The sequence below is a fragment of the Dendrobium catenatum genome, unplaced genomic scaffold (assembly GCF_001605985.2).
Source record: "Dendrobium catenatum unplaced genomic scaffold, ASM160598v2 fragScaff_scaffold_186, whole genome shotgun sequence".
Classification (NCBI taxonomy): domain Eukaryota; kingdom Viridiplantae; phylum Streptophyta; class Magnoliopsida; order Asparagales; family Orchidaceae; genus Dendrobium; species Dendrobium catenatum.
Window position 1 is genome coordinate 73,068 of NW_021318648.1, and position 19,003 is coordinate 92,070.

Consider the following 19,003-nt stretch of genomic DNA (forward strand, 5'->3'; position numbering starts at 1 on the left):
ACATATAAAAAAATGTAGCTATTATTCTATTCTATAAGGATCATTACATCAAAGAGATTAAATTAAAGATTGTTTGGATTTTTTTTTTTTGTATTTTACTCTTTTAATTTTAGATTTATTTGACTATAATATTTTTATTATTTTTAAGAAAGGTTTATAATGAGATATTTTTTGTAAAAATAATGTTATATTCAACTTGAAAAATCTATAATTATTGAAAATAATTTAAAAGTTTTTTTTAACAGCGAAAAAGAAAAAAAAAAAAAACTTAAAGCTGTGAGCTAAAATTCGCGACGGTTGGAAGGCCGCGGTGAGAGTATCCTGTGTCGGTCTCTCGTCAAGGTATCTGCGACCTCTCCCTCCTCTTTCGGTAACCTCACGCCAAGGTTGGGAGCTGTAGGATTTCTTCCGTTCTGGATCCGACGCATGGTCTCCCTTCCACGCTGGGATCATGAACACATCGAACGACAGGAGGATGGCGAGCAAGATCTCCCGCCTATTCTATGAAACTCCATCAGTGTCTCACAACGACGGCGATTCTTCCCCTACTTGCCGCCCATCAAAGCCGCAGGTATGGATCCCCCGTCCCCGAATCATCCCTCTCATTTGGCCATTTTGTTGTTGCATGTAGTTGTTTGTTGTTGTCCTGTATTTATGTTCCTATATTTTATTGTTTGTTTCTGGATCTGCTATCTTTTCGATGTCCAAATTGTGGTATATTTTGTTTGGTTCGAGTTGCCTTTTTTTATTTGAATGTATTATGTGCAATGAATGCTACTCGAAGGAAGTTGCTAAGGATGACAATGATGTTTTTACGTGGACGATCCGCAAACAGTTTTGTGGCAATGAGGGATTGGATGTGTCTTTCCAGCTATAAAGAATTTACATTTTTGGATATTAATGCAATTTGATCATTTTGTTGTAGCGTCTTGAGTAAAGGCTAATACAAATAAGAACTTAATGAAATCGGAAATTAAATGGTGGGACTGGGAATGGGCCAAGAATTAATCGAACTTATGGGAGGATCTAGCACTTGTCAAAACTTGATACCCAACTATCTTGAAAGCTAAAGCACAATGGCTTGAAATGAACAGGATCATTCTGCTAGAACAAATGCTTAGACCCAATATAACATCCTAAGCTCAAACTCATGGCTGTTCTTCTGATTTCACACTAAGCTCAAATGCTTAAATAACCTAAATGGACTTAGCTTGTAGTGCGGAGACTTGCAATTATAACTCTTGAGTCTTGACGAAATGTGATTGTAGTACTAGTAACCGATGTCCCGTATTTGGGAGGATGGAGTTATCTATCAAACTGTTCATATAAAAGGTATATTTGCTTCTAATTTTGTTGGTTAACTTGTGACATGGACTTGGGGCTCGAAAATACTAAATTTCCTTAAAAAATTTGTGCTCCGCGGCTTTCCCTCTTCTATGTTTTCTGCATGTCACTTAATGGCATGTTTTTCTCAAGTCATTTTTTAGAATGTCTTGAAATGCTCTTAGTTGAAGAATGACGTTTATTCAAGTGTGAAGTATAAAGAAACTGCATAAACTGGCAGTTTTTTTTTGGTTATTGTGGATTAGATGCAGTTCTACTATATTTTTTGGGGTTTTGGAATAATAGTAAGTTAAAATCAAACAAAATGAAAAGTAACATTAAAAGAAGAATATGGCTGTCACTAATGGTATAAGTTCATTATTGGTTGACATCATTTTCCTAAAGAGAGAAGTATCAAAATTGTCCATTGACTCTTTATGAAAGATCAAAATAGTCCTCAATTATATTAAATGATCATTTTGGTCATTCAACTTCTTAAAAAGGAACTAAAAACATCCTTTAATGTAGTTGGAGATCATTTTGATCTTTCGTAAAGAGTCCGGGGATCGTTTTGGTTATTTTCTCTTTTCATAAATTGCACATTAATTAAAAGATGAAAAGCAGTAAAGGGAAGTGATTTCTACCAATTTTCTAAATTAAAGCATTTGCAGGAGGCTCTCTTAGCCAAAGAGAGTTGCTTTCCATTTTAAAATGATTTGCTTGAGAAGATATAAGGCAAGTAGGTGGTGCCCTTGCCTTAGTTGAGTGTTTGTGGCATGAATGTGTTAGCTCCTCAATCAGAATGGCAAAAGCATTGCCTAATATTTAACTTTATCATGAATTTTCAGAGCTTGTTATTGAAAATTGTCATCATTATTAGCTTTAAACCAACTATTTAGGGTTGAATTTATGAATATTCCATGACCAATTGTATGCAGTAAATAGTTTGTTTTCCTATGGTCAGGGCATCTTGAATTTGGCTGAAATTTGAGATTTCTTAGGTTTAAGTTTTTGGGCTCTAGCGGCGTCTAGAGATTTGGGAGAGATTGATCCTCCTCTCAAATTGAGGATCAACTATATCTTTCTATTTTCCGTTTCTATTTCATCAAATAATACAAATTATCTACTGTTTTTCTGGGTTTTGTGTGGATTCTTGCTGAGAGCTTTTGCTGTTTTCCAAAGATTGATAGGAAATTCTTAAAATCTTCAAGTGTTTTCAGTCAAATTACTGAATTGAAATTTTTATCGAACTTCATGATATAACCTAGTAATAATCTACTTAGATTTATTTAAAGAAATACTTGTGGGTATACAGCTTAATTTTCTTCTTTTAGGTTAAGTAATTGCCGAATAATTATGATTCTGTTTTTATTTTTCATCCATATAAAATTTATATGATGATTTCATGCGATGTGAATTTCTTCAGACTGAGATTATCCAATCTAGGTGACAGTTTTGAATTGTTTCAATTTGAGTGAGTTTTCTAAGCATGATTTTAGAAGGAATTATCGCCTTAATGATCCCTAACTGGAATAAATCCTTTCATTTGCTTGTACAACTTATTTCTATGTTTGCACATTTTTTTATAATGCAGGCATTACCTGTTGCCGTGGATGAAATTTCTTCCCAGAAGAGATTTACTTTTTCTTCATTTTTTTTCTCTCTGCTCCCTGCTACATGCTCTGGTGTTGGGCAAACAGTTTCGTGTAGTACTCAAGGTCATAGATTATCTCCATCTCAATCACATTCTAGAAGTTCGAAATCTAGCATTTCTGCTTTCAAAGATGGACCGTTGGAAAATGACAAGGTTGACGAACCTGAAATCAATATTGATCTTACATCTTCTGTTGCTAAAGGAAATGAAATTGATGTTTCTGAAAGGCGTGTTAAGGCTGCAGAGACAACTGAAGAGTCGTCTTCCTCAAAAGCCTCATCAGTGTTGATTCCCCATCTTACGGAGAAATCAACGTTTGTAACTGCTGATTTGTTTGACTTCCTTCATTCATGCCTCCCTAACATTGTGAAAGGATGTCAATGGGTGTTATTGTATAGGTAATTTCTATGCCTTACTTTATTAGTATATGGTTAAAATATATTTTGTTTCTGATGTGCTGCTTTTCTGCTGTAATGAAGGGCAGTTCCATGAAGCATGGGATATCGCTTCGAACACTAATTCGTAGGAGTGCTACTGTTACGGGTCCATGTTTACTAGTACGTCTTAGAAAGAAAATAGAAATTAGAATTTATTTTGTACGCTTTGGTGAAATGTTATATTTTTTCTTCTTGGAATTTTATCCTTCTATGTTTTACATTATTTTAATATTTTAACAGGTCTTATTTATTTAGATGACTTTGTATGCTAGGTTGTTGGAGACATGCAAGGAGCTGTATTTGGTGGTTTGTTGGATAGTCCTCTAAAGCCTACAATCAAAAGAAAATACCAAGTATTTTCTTTTTAACTCGTTTCATACCTATATAAAATTTTAATAATGTTTCTTTTGATTGTTGTAGTTAATTTTGTTGGTGAAAATTTGACCAAAAATATTATGTTGATAGGGTACAAGTCAAACTTTCGTATTCACGACAAGATATGGGGAACCAAGGCTCTTCAGAGCAACCGGTAAGCATTCAAATAATAATTGGCTTGTTTTCTTGAAAAAAAAATATATGTTAGGTTATAGTACATTTAGCGAACAGTGAAGAGATTGTATTGCCAAAAGAAATTTTGTTAATGACGCACCCAAAATGTTGTCAATTTGCACAATGTTCGACTGTTCAGTTATTATTGCATTTTAGTTCAACTTCAGCAGAATGCTATGCGAAAATCCACAGATTTTTCAGAAATTTACCTAAGCCGAGAAAATCTTGAAGTTCAGTTAATTTGTTTTAGTGTTTGCACCGTGATTCGTTGTTCTCTTTTCCATGCTCCTTTTGTCAAGCTCTGCTACCATTGTACTTACAGTAATCGTCATTAGTATATGGAGGGAGCAACACCAATAACATCTTTGAATTATTCAATTTACTTTCGGCGTGGTAATTATTTAATAGCATTAAAGGAATTGGGGATTCATGTTCGTTACTTTTATTGATGTGGGCATATAGGGAAATGGATGGAAGCAATGAGTAAAGATGGAAGTAGATAAAGGAGGCTGGAGAGTTGATTGCATGCTTGATAGCTCCACTTTTGCATTAGTTCCTAGAATGATCTCTCTTTCTTTCCAATGCTTTTTTTTTTCCTAACTAATTTTCTATAGTACCATCCCAACAGTTGTTGCATGGATCACTTTATATTGACTATTGCATGCCAGTCAGTCTTTTTATTAGTCTTCTCGCTTGATCTTATGGCGTTTTTGTACATTGTCCAAGCTCTGATATAGACTTACTTTATTTGAACCTTTATTTCCATTTTGCGGTGTGTTTATAATATCTTATTGCACTTTCATCATTTTCTCAATTACTGTACGTTGTCAATGATAATTATTTTTCATGTAGCATTTTTATTGATTTTTCCTGATGCCTATTGTCAAGAGAGGTGTGATGTTTACTGTCTTTTGTTGGTATATTATTTTTCTTGGATTGCTCCTTCCACTTTTTGGCAGTTTGGCTTATTCTAAACTTGCAAACTTTAGAGGTTATATGCTAATTGCCTCCTACTAAAGGTTTCAAGAAGTGAAAAGGTCACTTCCAGATTATCAATATTTGAAAGCAATAATCTATCAGATTATTGATTTGTCTAATATTTTTTGTAATGAAGATTGTGGAATATAATATTGTTGACCTTCGTATAATGTCCAGTCCTCACAAAATGAGGGCGAAATCTCTGGGTAGTGTCTTATCTACAAACCCATCTGCCTTCCAAAATTTACCTCGGAACTTAGTTCGTTAAAACTCCCTCGCCGAAAAAGAAAAAGCGAGTGGAGGCTGAGGCCGAATTTTCGGAGCCCACAAATATATCCAAAGTTCAAAAATGGCGTGGACTCTGGTCAACATAGCTAGGTATGCAAGGGGAAGCTGTGGCACAAGCCTAAATTGATTCTAACATCAAAGACTTTTATCACTAGCGAAGTCCGACTTGTATGTGGAATGTTGTGATGGAGTCTGCTATTTTAGTTGCATACCAAATGTAGCGCCATTGTCTGGCTAAAAATTTGTCTAAGATGTCCAGACTAAACATGATGATGATAGGAAATACTTGAAGATTTCAAGTAAAATCTAACAATATTGATAAAATAACAAGAAAAAGTCCACAACTCTAATGGAAAACAACAAAACAATAGTTTTTATAGCAATAACCCAAGATAACGAAAGGAAAATACCAAGATACAGGTGATCCTCAATTTGAGAGGAGGATCTATCTCTCCAATCCTAGATGCCACTAGAGCCTAAAACGAAACTCCAAGACTAAAAACAGCCATAATAATCATGCCTGCCCTAACCCTAATGCAAACTCCTACTTAAATCAAACATAAAATTAACCAAATAGACTAAACAACCCCTCTCTCTCTCTTCCCTATGCTGTGGACCCCACTCGTAAGGAGGCGACCCCTTGAGCCGGCTGTTCAGCAAGCTTGCGCTTATTGTATGTTTGGAACCGACCCAAGGGATGTGCCGGCTGGACCAATCTAGGTGTATCAATACCCAACTCCCAAAGAATCACCTTGTCCTCAAGATGGAAAGACGAAAATTGATCTTGCACTCCTCATAAGGCTCCCATGTCGCATCATAATCTGGGAGCTTCTTCCACTTGATCAACACCTCCTTTACCCCTCCTCCCTGGCGCACCCCTTTTAACTCAAGGGGTTCCAATACCACTTCCAAATCTTTAGTCAAAGTTGCTGGCAACTTTGAACTAGCTTTGTGATCCCCTACAACTCTCCCCAACTGTGATACATAAAACATTGGGTGTATGGTGGCGTTGGGGGGCAACTTCAAACGATATGTCACTGCTCCAATTTTCTCAACTATCTCATAAGGAGCAAAATATCTTGGAGCTAGTCAATATCACTTCCAAATATATAGTCAATGTTGTTGGCAACTTCGAACTCATTATGTGATGCCCTACAACTCTCCTCAATTCTGATACATTAAACACTGGATGTATGGTGGCATTAGGGGGCAACCTCAAATGATACTTCACTACTCCAATTTTCTCTACTATCTCATAGACGCCAAAATATCTTAGAGCTAGCTTCTTGTTCCTCCTGTTAGCAACCGTTCTTTATCTATAAGGTCAAAGCTTGGAACACCCTATACCCTGCTTCAAACCGAATATCCTTCTTGTGCCCATTCACCTGTTTTTTCATAATCTGTTGCATCTTCAACAGATGCCTCTTCAATTCTTCCAACACCCTGTCTCTCTCCTCCAAATACTTCTCTACTGAAGAAACTGGGGTGCTACTATGCCCAAAACGCACTAGGTGAGGTGGATCCCGTCCATACAACACTTTGAATGGGGTCATTTGAGAAGAAGAATGATATGAAGTGTTGTAACATTACTTTGCCCATGCTAACCACTTGGCCCACATCCGGGGTGTCTCTGACACAAAGCATCATAGGTATGTCTCCAAGCTCCTATTGACCACCTGCGTCTGCCCATCTGTCTGCGGATGATAGGCGGTGCTCCTCTTAAGTACGGTCCCTTGTAGTCTGAATAACTCCCTCCAAAAGTGGTTTATGAACACCTTATCCATATTAGATACTACAGACACTGGTATCCCATGCAATCTGATCACCTCCTTGATAAACGCTGATGCCACTGTCATTGCTGTGTAGGGGGTGACGTAGGGGAATGAAATGAGCATACTTGCTCAGTCTATCCACTACCACCAAAATCACTGTGAACCATTCCGATCGAGGTAATCCATCTATCAAATTCATGGATACCTCTTCCCACGCCTGACATGGTAGAGCTAAGCGCTGTAGCAATCCTCCTGAGACATGGCCATGTAATTATTCGTCTGACATATCTCACATCTGGCTACCATCTCTTTCACATCCTTATGCATCCCCTTCCAATACAACTCTGAGGCTAGTCTTCTGTATGTCTTTTGCACCCCTGAATGACCCCAATTGCATTCCCATAGAACTCATGGAGCATATGTGGAATATGGGTTGATGTCCTAGGCATCACAAATCTCTCCTGGTATAGAAGCCTCTCACCTTCTAAAGATTACCCTTGGTGGCTACTCCCCTCCTTCAATAAATCAACTATAATCCTTCCCAACTCCTCATCCCGTGCACTCTCCTCCTTAATGGCCTCCTAATCCAGCATTAGTGGTATCGACACTGCTGTCCTCTGTAACTCTCTCATACATCTAGACAAGGCATCTGCTGCTTTGTTCTCCATTCCCAGACTATACTGGATTTCAAAATCATAGTCCAACAACTTTGGCAGCCATCTCTGGTGCTCCTCTTTCACTATCCTCTGTTTCAACAAGTACTGCAGGCTTCGTTGGTCTGTCCTGAGTCTCCTGGCAATGAAATGTCAGCCTAGCAAGTAGGGTCGGCACTTCTGAATGGCTAACACGATGACCATCATTTCCCTCTCATAAATATATTTCAGTTTGTCCCTAGCTATCAACACCTGACTGAAATAGGCGATGGGTCGATGTCTCTACATGAGTACTGCTCCCAATCCATACTTTGAGACATATGTCTCCACTAAGCTAGTAGGGCCAAGACCGGCACAATGGTCATGGCCTTCTTCAAGCTCTCAAAGGCTATTGTGGCCGCCTCCCCCCATAAGAACCCATCCTTCTTCAACTACTTTGTCAGTGGGCATGCGATGGTACTATACCCCTTCAAGAACCTTCTGTAGTAGCCTGTAAGTCCTAGGAATCCTCTCAACTCCCAGAGATGCTTGGGCACTGACCATCTCTACATAGCTTCAAATTTGGCCTAATTTGCTGACACCCCCTCAGAAACTACTTGCCCCAAGTACTCCATCCTGGCCTTGGCAAAACAACATTTCTTCAGGTTGACCCTCTGCTGATGCTCTTGTAACACCTCTAAAACCCTCCTAAGGTACTCTCAATGCTCTTCCTCTGACCTGCTGTAAACCAAGATATCATCAAAAAACACCAACACAAATCTCCTGAGATATGGTCTGAAGTCCTTGTTCATGAGGGATTGGAAAGTGGCTATGGCATTAGTGAGGCCAAAAGGCATCACTAGGAACATTATATCCTCAAGTTTGGAGTATTTTGGAGATCAATTAACCTTATTAGTTTCCAGTTAAAGAAAAAAATAAGGAAAAAAAAAAAAGAGGTGGAGTGACTTGTGGGTTTTCTCTGATTGTGAGTTTTCTGCTTCTGTACTATTGAACGATGTTGTTTGGACTGAGATTAATTCTAAAATGAGAGGTGGCATGACATCAGCTATTTTGTGCTAAAAGTTCTGAATTATATGCCATAGAACACTATTTATAGACCTATCATAGATTAGGTTAATAAATAATGTTGACAAAGGATCAAAATTAGATTAATCTCATTTTTTAATTTAAAAATCTCAAAGATAAAATACTTTTTAGTTAGGAAACCCTGCTACAGCAACTTGCATGCCAACTTTATGTGCAAGTATTGGGATATAAAAAAAATCTTGCAATCCACTTTTAGTTTTTTTTTTTTTTAAACAATGTCAAAGATGAGTCGAAAATCACCAATCCATGTTAACAAAAAATTCACGCCTTTAGTCAAAAATAAGTTTTATGTCCACCATTCTCTCTCTTTTGGAAAAAAAGCCAATAACCACGTCATCATATTCAACTTTGATTTTGCTTGGATCAATTTATAACGACTCATTATTTTATTCATATGCTCTTCCAAATTATTCTTCCCTTAAAACTCTTTTTTAATAATATCTCAAAGTAACATTTTCATATTTTCTTATTGTTTTCATTGTTATTGAGATAGTATTATATTTGCTTTTGATGCACCTAAGTTGATTGAAGCTTTTCGATCTCTTATCTTTTACTTTTAATTATTTTATGTATTATTTTCTGCTTCCTTTGTCCCAAGCACATTTATACTTTATAAGGCACATTATAGCTCATATCGTACATAGACATACTTCTTACGTTGTTGGCGTGGCAAAACACTTAAATAAAAAATAGCTCTTGCTATTTGCATTATTTGTACACTATGCATCATATCGCATAGTGCACATAGTGCACTCTTTTTTGTTTTGATTTTTTGAGTGGCTTTTTAATTATTTTGGTTCAGGATTTTAAGTAGGAATGGCAGCCTGGTTTATGCAAAATATAATATCACCACGATTTGAAGATAAAATCATTGTTATATAAATGATCTGATTTTTTTATTGAAATGATGCTAATTAGTATTTGATAGAGAAAGTGGATGATAAGTTAGATGAAGTGGTTGACATTGAGTATTATTGCTAGAGCTAGTGATGTTTATGAAAGAAACTACAATAGTTGAGATCGATATAAAGGAAAATAAATTAATCTTGATTTAGGCCTCACATGCTTGTAAATGAACCCGAAAATGATGAACAACATTATGATTTTGGGGATGATGATAATGAAAAAAGGTGAGTCTATTTTGGCGTATGATGTTGATGCTAATGTTCCAAGGATGGCTAGTAATTATTGATGAATATATGACTTGCAAACAAACTATTTGTTTTGTTTCCAGCCTATTCTCTAAAGCTTATCATTTTATTCTTGTATTATGCATTAATATGCACATGATAATTTTAAGTTGAAACCTGATTACTTTGTTTTGCCTTGATAGTTTATTTTTCAATCTTATTGTCTTTTGTCAACTTTCAAGTATGTTGAAGCAATTATATGTTCTATTTATATGTCATTTATTATTTTTGAGATATTTTCTCTCTTATATTATTGAATTGTTAATAATTTATTTGATATTTTATATTATTTTTGCAATAGGACATGCCACTCTATTCACTTTGGCTCAGGAGACTTTTGTGCCATTGTGCATATGTTTTTGTTATTGGCGTTTATGAACCTATTGTATAAATAATTAAAAGTTACAGCTTTTGTTTTCATCACTACACTTATTATCAGGCTTATAATCATTATACTTGTTTTTATTTTTGCCATTCTTTGAAATGCATTTTTTTTTCTTAATAGCATTTTGCATATCCTCACTCTTCCATCAAGTCTCCTTGCTTGTTTACAATTTGTTTCAAGTCTTCTAAAATTTATATGATAATTTTCTTAATAGCCTAGCTTTCTTATCCCAAATTAGGAATTAGGATTGACCCTACTAAAGAATTTCAATGTCTCTTTTAGCAATTTGTCTTTAAAAATTATCATCTTAGGACAATTATCTTATTTGATTGTTTGCTTTATACCTATAAGATATACATCTATAACTAATACATCATTTTGTGTAATCAAATTCTCTTTTTGAACCACCTTATAACTTTTATAAAAAAATTCTTTAAAGAAGAAAAGTCCATTTATGAATTCGTGTCTTTATGAAAACAATATTAAGAGGATTTGTTCTACATAAGTATGCTCATTTTAACAAACTGAAGTTATCTTCACTAAATCAATGGCTTGATGTCGGATTATGATGTGTTGGTCTATGAAGAACTCAATTTAAACCTATTTTGGAACTCATAACAGATTTTTATATGAGCCAAGTCATGAAAACTATAAAAGTGGAAACGCATTCATTCATATTGAGCAGGTAGGTTGCGTCAGATGAAGTTAGGTTACTCCAATCCATGATGAATACCATGAAGGAACTTGTGGGGTTGTATGATTTGTGAAGTCAGATACTGCATTCAAGGATGGAGTGGAAGAAAGGAATACAAGAGCCATAGTCTACGGAATTAGTAAGCTCCATGAATAATAATGCTATGTTGAGGTTCAGGATTCATACTTCTTTGTGTTTAATCATGGATATATATATTTTATGGTTTAATTATTGTAAGTTCCAACGTGGGTTTCATTTGCCTTTATAATTTAATGTCATAATTAAAATCTGTTAATGTTGTTTAAAAGTATCGATTTGGTCTTGTGGAATTGATTAATAACAATTAAATGAAGCGTGTAATTTTATTTTTGCCTTGTTTATAAATTTCTCTTCAGTTGGGTTCCGTCTTGTCCATAAATTTGCTTATATTTTAGAATTTATTTTCGATTTTATTTGCTAATAATGCTTTTCTGCATAGGTGCAAATAGGTTCTACTATTTGTGCTTGAATGAATTCTTAGCTTTTGGTGGTGGTGGTAGCTTCGCAATATGCCTGGAAGAGGATTTGTGAGTATATCAAGTGCTTTTCTAGTACTTATTTAGCAACTCCTTATTCAAATACCCTTTGAAGAACCTGTAATGGGAAATAAAAATAGATGAAACTTAAAAAAAAAACTAAGAAATTATTGATATTGCTCTCTTTGGAAGATTGCGTGGGACAAGTGGACCTTCTGAGACATTTGGGAACATGTGCTTGGCTCACACTGAAGATTTTGAATTGAAGAATGTGGAGGTAATATTAAACATGTTAACGTTCTTAGTTCTTACTCTATACAACCCCATATTATTTCTTCTCAAGCATTGAAGTTCAAAATACGATGTCTCACTTTTTTTTCTTGTTATGTTATTCTTTTGTTTGTTTTGCATATTAACTTATAGAGATTGTTAGCATCTCAACCATATTGTATTTAACGTTAAATCATATTGCGTTTATTCCTATACATCTTAGTTTTTACTTTTTTTTTTGTTATTTTTGGTTTTCATATTTTCTTATAGAGGACTTGGGCATTAGGCCTTGCATCATCACAAGTGCAAAAATTTATGAACGCATGTTTAGTCCACCTCAGTAAGACGACATTGTCAACTCCAAGTTTTGATCTAGAAAGTTTAAGATTGATCATAGACTGATAGCCAATCGAATGAGCTAGGGTATTCCTAGAAGTTACATGTCAAGCCCAGAGTTAATTAGGGCAAGTAGTGGGTAGGATGTTCTCTATAAGTGTTGTATCACAACTTAATCTATGTGATGCTTAGTTGGAAACATCATATGCAAATAATGTATCATAATTAACCCAATTTCAAAATGATGTAGATAAGTGCTGAGCAAGTCTCTAACCAAGTTTTATGTTATTCTTTTGTTTGTTTTGCATATTAACTTATAGAGATTGTTAGCATCTCCACCATATTGTATTTATCATTAAATCATATTGTATTTATTCCTATACATCTTTAGTTTTTTGCTTTTTTTTTTGGTTATTTTTGGTTTTCATATTTTCTTATGGAGGTCTTGGGCATTAGGCTTTGCATCATCACATGTGCAAAAATTCATGAACACATGTTTAGGCCACCTCATAAAACGACATTGTCGACTCCAAGTTTTGATCTAGAAAGTTTAAGATTGATCATAGGTTGATAGCCAATCATGTGAGCTAGAGTGTTCTTAGAAGTTACATGTCACGCCTAGAGTTAATTAGGGCAAGTAGTGGGTAGGATGTTATCTATAAGTGTTGTATCACAACTTAATCCATGTGATGCTTAGTTGGAGACATCATGTGCAAATAATGTACCATAATTAACCCAATTTCAAAATGATGTAGATAAGTGACGAGCAAGTCTCTAACCAAGTTTTTATGTATTATTTGGAATTTAGCATCTTTAAAGGGAATGCTAAAGAATTAGTGGACACAATTATCACAATTATTAGAGTGGTAATAAATATCAAATGATTCTAAAAAGTTAATTTTGAAATAGGAAACTATCCAAAAATATTAGGGATTGTTATAAGCTATTGTATGTTGGCAATATTGAAAATTATATTGGGGTATAAATGGTATTTGATAGAGAGTTCAATAATAAGGTTGTTGGCTAAATATCACAACTTTAAAAGGGACCGGTAAAGAATCAGTGGACACAATTATTAGAGCGCAAGGCTTAAAATTGCACAATTGAGTATTTATGCGTTTTTTGTCTGTGAGGCAAGGCATAATACTTAAGATATTTTGAGGCGTAAGCCTTAAAGTCCAAAAATTGCGTAAAGTTAAAGTAAATGTTAAGTAATTTTTTGTATAATTTTCATGACTGCTCGAATTAACGAGGCTGGAATAGACGGTCGAATGGCTAATTGAATTTTTATTTGTTAAAACTATCTCTAGATGTTTGCAAGAGGTTGTACCCTGATGTATGCTTTTTGCTTATGATATTCTTCTTGTTGATAAGACTAGAGAGGGAGTTGAAGGTAAACTTGAATTATGGAGGTCAACCTTAGAGTATGAAGGATTTCGTTTGAGTAGATCTAAAACTGAATATATGGAGTGTAATTTTAGTAATAATAGTTGTTGCGGCGGGATTGTTCAGTGTGATTTGGGATGATCAAGTCATTAATAAGAGTACATGTTTTAGATATCTTAGATCAATTGTTCAGTGTGATGGTGAAATAGATGGTGATATTATAAGTAGAATTCAAGTTGGATGGTTGAAGTGGAGGAATGCATCGGGCTTGTTGTGTAATCGAAAAATCCCCCTCAAACTAAAGGGAAAATTATATAGGATGGTGGTTAGACCTGCAATGTTTTATGGTGCCGAATGTTGGCCATTAAAAGAGAAGCAAAATATTAAGTTAAGTGTTGCAGAGATGAGGATGCTCAGGTGGATGAGTGGCTTTACCCTTAGAGATGTGATACAAAATGAGCATATACGTGAAAAGGTTGGAGTAGTGCCACTGGAAGATAAGATTAGAGAAAGCCGTCTTATATGGTTTGGTCACATAAAATGGCGGCTTTTCGATGGACCGGTTAGGAAAGTAGATGTATTAAATTTGACTTATGTTAAGAAAGATAGGAGTAGACCTAAAAATACTTTGTTAGAAAATAGTAGAAATGATCTTTCTTTGTTTGATTTAAACGAGAATTTGACTTTTAAGATGACAGCGGAGAAAAATGATTCATGTAGCCGACCGCACATAGTGGGACAAAAACTTGATGTTGTTGTTGTAAGAAACATACTGCTCAGATTTAATTGCGGGTTATAATTCTCACAAGCATCACTGGACATGATTAGGCTTGTAAGATGGCCTAAAAAAATCACACGATCATATCCAGTTACTAATTTAGTTGACAAGTCATTCAGATCCTTCATGCTGGAGGCATTCATTCTATTTATCTGGGAAGTTTTCCATTTATAGCTGAATCTCAAATTGAAATATAATTTGAATTCTTTCAAATTTTAGCTTCTTTCCAGTCTCAGCTATTTTGATATTTATTTGCTTTGTTGCTCTGCATTGCAGCTTTGGAGTTTCTCCCATTCTTCCCGTTACCTCGTCTAATCAGTCCAGGAAGTTTGCTTCTACCATCATTATTTCTTCCACTTATATATTATTTATTTCATTTATTCATTTATATTGTATCTCCTTTTTTTTTTTTTAAAGTAATAGGTCATAAATACAGAGTTTTTAGAAATATTTTTATAAGAGATTAAATAATGGGGATATTTTATTAATTATGTGTGTCATGTGTGCTTAAATGTTCAATTACTTGATGTATGCAAACAGTTAAGATTAATTTTAGTTTTTTTTAATAAATATTTTTTTGTTGGACTTTTGATTTTTTTAATATAAATTAGACTCCGTTTGGAATAGTTTTTTTTATTGCTTTTTATAATAATTTTTTAATAATATTTTTTAAATCATAAAAAATTAGTAGCTAAAAGCTGTTCCAAATAAAGCCTTAATTTACAGAGGATTTGATCTTTAGGATTTAATAATAATGTGGAATAAAATATATATATTGGAGAGAGATTGTCGTTCAGGCACCTCCAACCGAAAATTCCATTTTTCACTGCAAAATATAGCAAAACTCTAAAATGCGGTAATGCTGCTCCAATCGAACTTCATTCCGCGGGCTTCATCGTCTTGTAACTAACTGTCTTTCTCTATTTTGCGGGCTTCATCATCTCGTTGACAGAAAAATTTAGTGGTTGAACAGTGTGATGTCAATATTGGCGTCGCATTTTTCACCCGCCATAAAATAGCGGCAAAATTACCGTTTGGTTGAAGCGACGGAAGAACGGCAAACAATTGTTTGTTGTTCCTTTGGAGTTGCCAAGCTTATTTTTTTTTTTTAATCAATAAATAGGGGTGGACCTGGTCTTAAGTGAGGAAAATGGGTACAAATAGAAAAACTACACCACTGTCCAGGGGCGGAGCCAGGAAATTTCTTCAGTGGGGGCATAAATTACTTCTTTTTTTTTAATATTCTCTCAATTTGTTTATTTAAATTTGGGCCGATGTTGATAGTTTTTTGTTCGTTTGTTTAATTATTATTTTTTAAAAAGATAAAATATAAGATAAAAAATAATAACTTATAACGCTTACTCGTTATATTCTAAAAAAATTTAATAATTACTTCAATATCAATACAATCAAATAATATTTATTTCTTAATGTATGACTAAAATATCATTCTTATGCTAATGCCTAATTCTATTTCTTAGCCATTTTTTATAATAATCATAAAAAAGTTATGTTTCAACTTATCATATAATATCATAATATCAACACAATTAAATAAATAATAATAATAATACATTATTAAAAATAAACAATAATTCTTCCAAAACATGGCCGTGCCCCTGTGGAACCGCTTCCCTCCGCCTTTGGCCGTCATGTATTAGCCTCCTTACTTTATTTTTTCGGAAGCAGGTTACTGTCATGTTTGGGAAACTCTCTGTTTCTCTTAAAGATGAGAGGTTTTTATTAATATTTTAATGGCTTAGTTTCTCTTTTCTTTCTAAAGAAGTCAACAAGGGGATTCTTTTTATGAAGAAATGGAGATGCTGTAAAAAAGCGAGGGGATTGAGATGTGGAGATAGAGCAGTCTCCTTATGTATACTCTATTTAAGAAGGCAATGACAAGAAGGGTGAGAAAGTCTGTAGTGAAGAAGATGAAGGTGAGGATGTTAACGTGCTTGTGGTGGCATCAGGAGACAAGTACGAAGCAAAGCACGGAGGTGGAGTGTTGATGTTGGCACGACTGTAAGCCGAGTTGAAGCGGAGGACAGCGTCGGTGGCAAGGTTGGGCAGAAGGCAGTGAGGGCGGTAGTTTTTTTTTCATGGAGCCGGTGGGGGCACGTGCCCCCAGTGCCCCCACCGTGGCTCCGCCACTGCCACTGTCTAATGGAAGTAATTATAGAAAAAGCATCATCTTCCTCAAAAATCCAAAACTCCAGAAAAGACCAGAACACCGACAACAATCGGACTCAGAAAGGGAGAAAACCTCCTAAAATAACCGAACCGAAGATTAACAACCTAGTTGCCGAGCAAAATCACCCAAGAAGAGACTGTAGAATCCAATCATCATAGCCCAAACAACCAAACAAAACACTCAAGAAAAATAAAACTCTCTTTAGAAAATACCACAAACTAACAAAGGAAATCATAAACTCCCTTTAATAAAGAAAATTCTTAATTCAATGAAAAGAATCCCATTAGAAAATTTTTGCTAGAATAGCCTTTTTAATAAAACAACCAACCAAATCAGCACTAAAATGCTTATTTTCAAATATTATGTTATTTCTTTCTTTCCAAATAAAATAAATAGAATAACAAACAAACATGAAAAATAAATTTTTAACATTAGAATCCAAATGAAGATAAGAAATATAATCTATTAATTGAATCAAATTAGGCCTAAGCATAAAAAAATTTTAAATTGATAGAAAATTTGAAATAATGCGGAAAGAAAAATCACATTAAAAAAGAGATGATTGTGACTCTTTACCGCATTTAAACAAAGAATAAAAGAAAGATGAACATTCAAATTTCTTTTAACAAGGATATCAGACGTGTAAAGACCTTTCAATATTTCCATCCAAGCATAACGAGAAAATCTCAAGCATAAAACAACATGCTTCTACTCCAAGAGGAATCCGGATAAATTCCAGCAAGCTTATGAAGAGCTTTCCTCTTGCACCAAGGATCCTAATACAAAAAAAGAGAACTATTAGGAGAAATATTAAACAAAACCTTGCTTTTAATGTCTCTAGAAATATTGCTAATATTTTTCCAAAAGATAAAAACTTGAAACCAAGGATTCCAAAAAGAAATGTACTTAAATTTGATTCAACTAGCTAGCCAAAGGACGTGTCATTAATGATTCACTAAATAAGAGAACAACTATAAGAAAAATAAAGAGCTTGATGATCAATTATATCAAGACCGCCAATATTCTTTGACTTACAAACCTCTTTCCAAGCAATTATATGAATCTTCCTACTAGAAGAATCAATATGAAAAAGAAAATTATAACACATTTTTCTTATAAATTTAAAATAGAATTTAGGAAGAGAAATACCCATAATCCAATAGAAAATAGCATTAGAAATAATAAATTTAAGAAATTGAGGCCTTCCAACAAAAGAAAGCAATTTTACTTTCCAACCTGCCAAAAGCAAAGTAATATGACTAAAGGTTGATAATAAGAAATCTTAATTCTTTTACTAGAAATAGGCAATCCCAAATATATTAAGGGACGCTGAGAGATAGTAATACTTAAAACTTGACTAATTTCATCAGCTAAATGATGATTATTAAAGAAAGTAAGAGAACTCTTAGAATTATTAATGAACAAACCATAAGCAATAGAAAAATAAACCAAGATATCTTTAAGCTTTACATCATTCTCAATATACTTTATCAAAAATAAGTAGATCATCCGCATATGAAAGATTAGATAAAGGAGCATCAGTTGTCTTCACCCACTCAAAATCTTTATTATGAGAATTATCATCAAGAATATTAGGAAAAACATCCATAACAATACAAAAAAGATAAGGAGAAAGAGGACATCATTGACGAATACCCTAAGTAGAGCTAAAAAACCCATTAAGAGAACCGTTAAGAATAATAGAGAAATAAACATCATCAATGTACCCTTGAATCCGGGATATAAAGGTTTGAGGAAAACATTTCTGAGTCATTCTAGTAAGCAAAAATTCTCTAGAAACAATACCAAAAGCCTTATGATATCTAATTTTGCACAAAAAATATCTCTATAAGAATTATTGAATTCTCTTAAAAGTTCAACACCAAGGATGATATTATCAGTAGATATCCTCTTTTTTAATAAATCCATATTAAATAGTATGAATAATAAAAGACATAACCCCATGCAACCTGTTAGCCAAAAATTTTGCATGCCACAATCTTATTAAAAATATTACATAAAGCAATAGGCCTAAAATCAGAAACATTGGGAGCATTGTTCTTTTTAGGAATCAGAGAAATAGCTATAACTTTAGCAGCCCTAGGCTTAAAGCCAGTATTAAAATAATAAAGAACATCTTTACAAAGAAAATGCCAAACAATCTTCCAAGTGCTCTTAAAAAACTCGAAAGTAAAACCATATGAACCCGAAGCTAAAGAAGGACTAGTAAAAATAACCTTCTTGACCTCATCAACAATAACCATATTTATGAGAGGAGAACAAAGAAAATCTTGAAGAACCTTACCAACTGGAATAATGAAAGAAGAAGCAATGACAAATTTTGGAGAAGTAAAAACATACTTAAAATGCTGCACAAAAACATCAAAGATGCCTTTAGGCTCTGAGATAATCCCATGAGTAGAAGAAATGCCCCTTAATCCTATTAAAATTTTGTCTACACCAAATTTTAGAATAAAGGAAACCAAAATTTAGTCTACCTTTTGAAAGATCCAAGAAG

General features: G+C 34.2%; 1 protein-coding gene across 1 annotated transcript; it reads left to right on the forward strand.

Annotated features, from left to right (window-relative positions):
- The first annotated feature begins 269 nt into the window (after window positions 1–269).
- LOC110096273 (oxidation resistance protein 1) lies at window positions 270–14,858 on the forward strand. The gene is made up of 8 exons (XM_028692902.1): window positions 270–571; window positions 2,918–3,375; window positions 3,462–3,534; window positions 3,687–3,767; window positions 3,880–3,943; window positions 11,488–11,575; window positions 11,717–11,801; window positions 14,571–14,858. Exons 1-8 carry the CDS (start codon window positions 452–454, stop codon window positions 14,607–14,609), a joined length of 1,008 nt encoding a protein of 335 aa, XP_028548735.1. The 5' UTR covers window positions 270–451; the 3' UTR covers window positions 14,610–14,858.
- Window positions 14,859–19,003: the final 4,145 nt, after the last annotated feature.

Excerpts from the sequence above, each read along its gene's own strand:
- LOC110096273 (XM_028692902.1), top strand. The coding sequence starts at position 452 with ATGAACACATCGAACGACAGGAGGATGGCGAGCAAGATCTCCCGCCTA. Across the intron at positions 3,376-3,461 it reads CAATGGGTGTTATTGTATAG|TTCCATGAAGCATGGGATAT; the intron begins GTAATTTCTATG and ends AATGAAGGGCAG. Across the intron at positions 11,576-11,716 it reads ATATGCCTGGAAGAGGATTT|ATTGCGTGGGACAAGTGGAC; the intron begins GTGAGTATATCA and ends TCTCTTTGGAAG.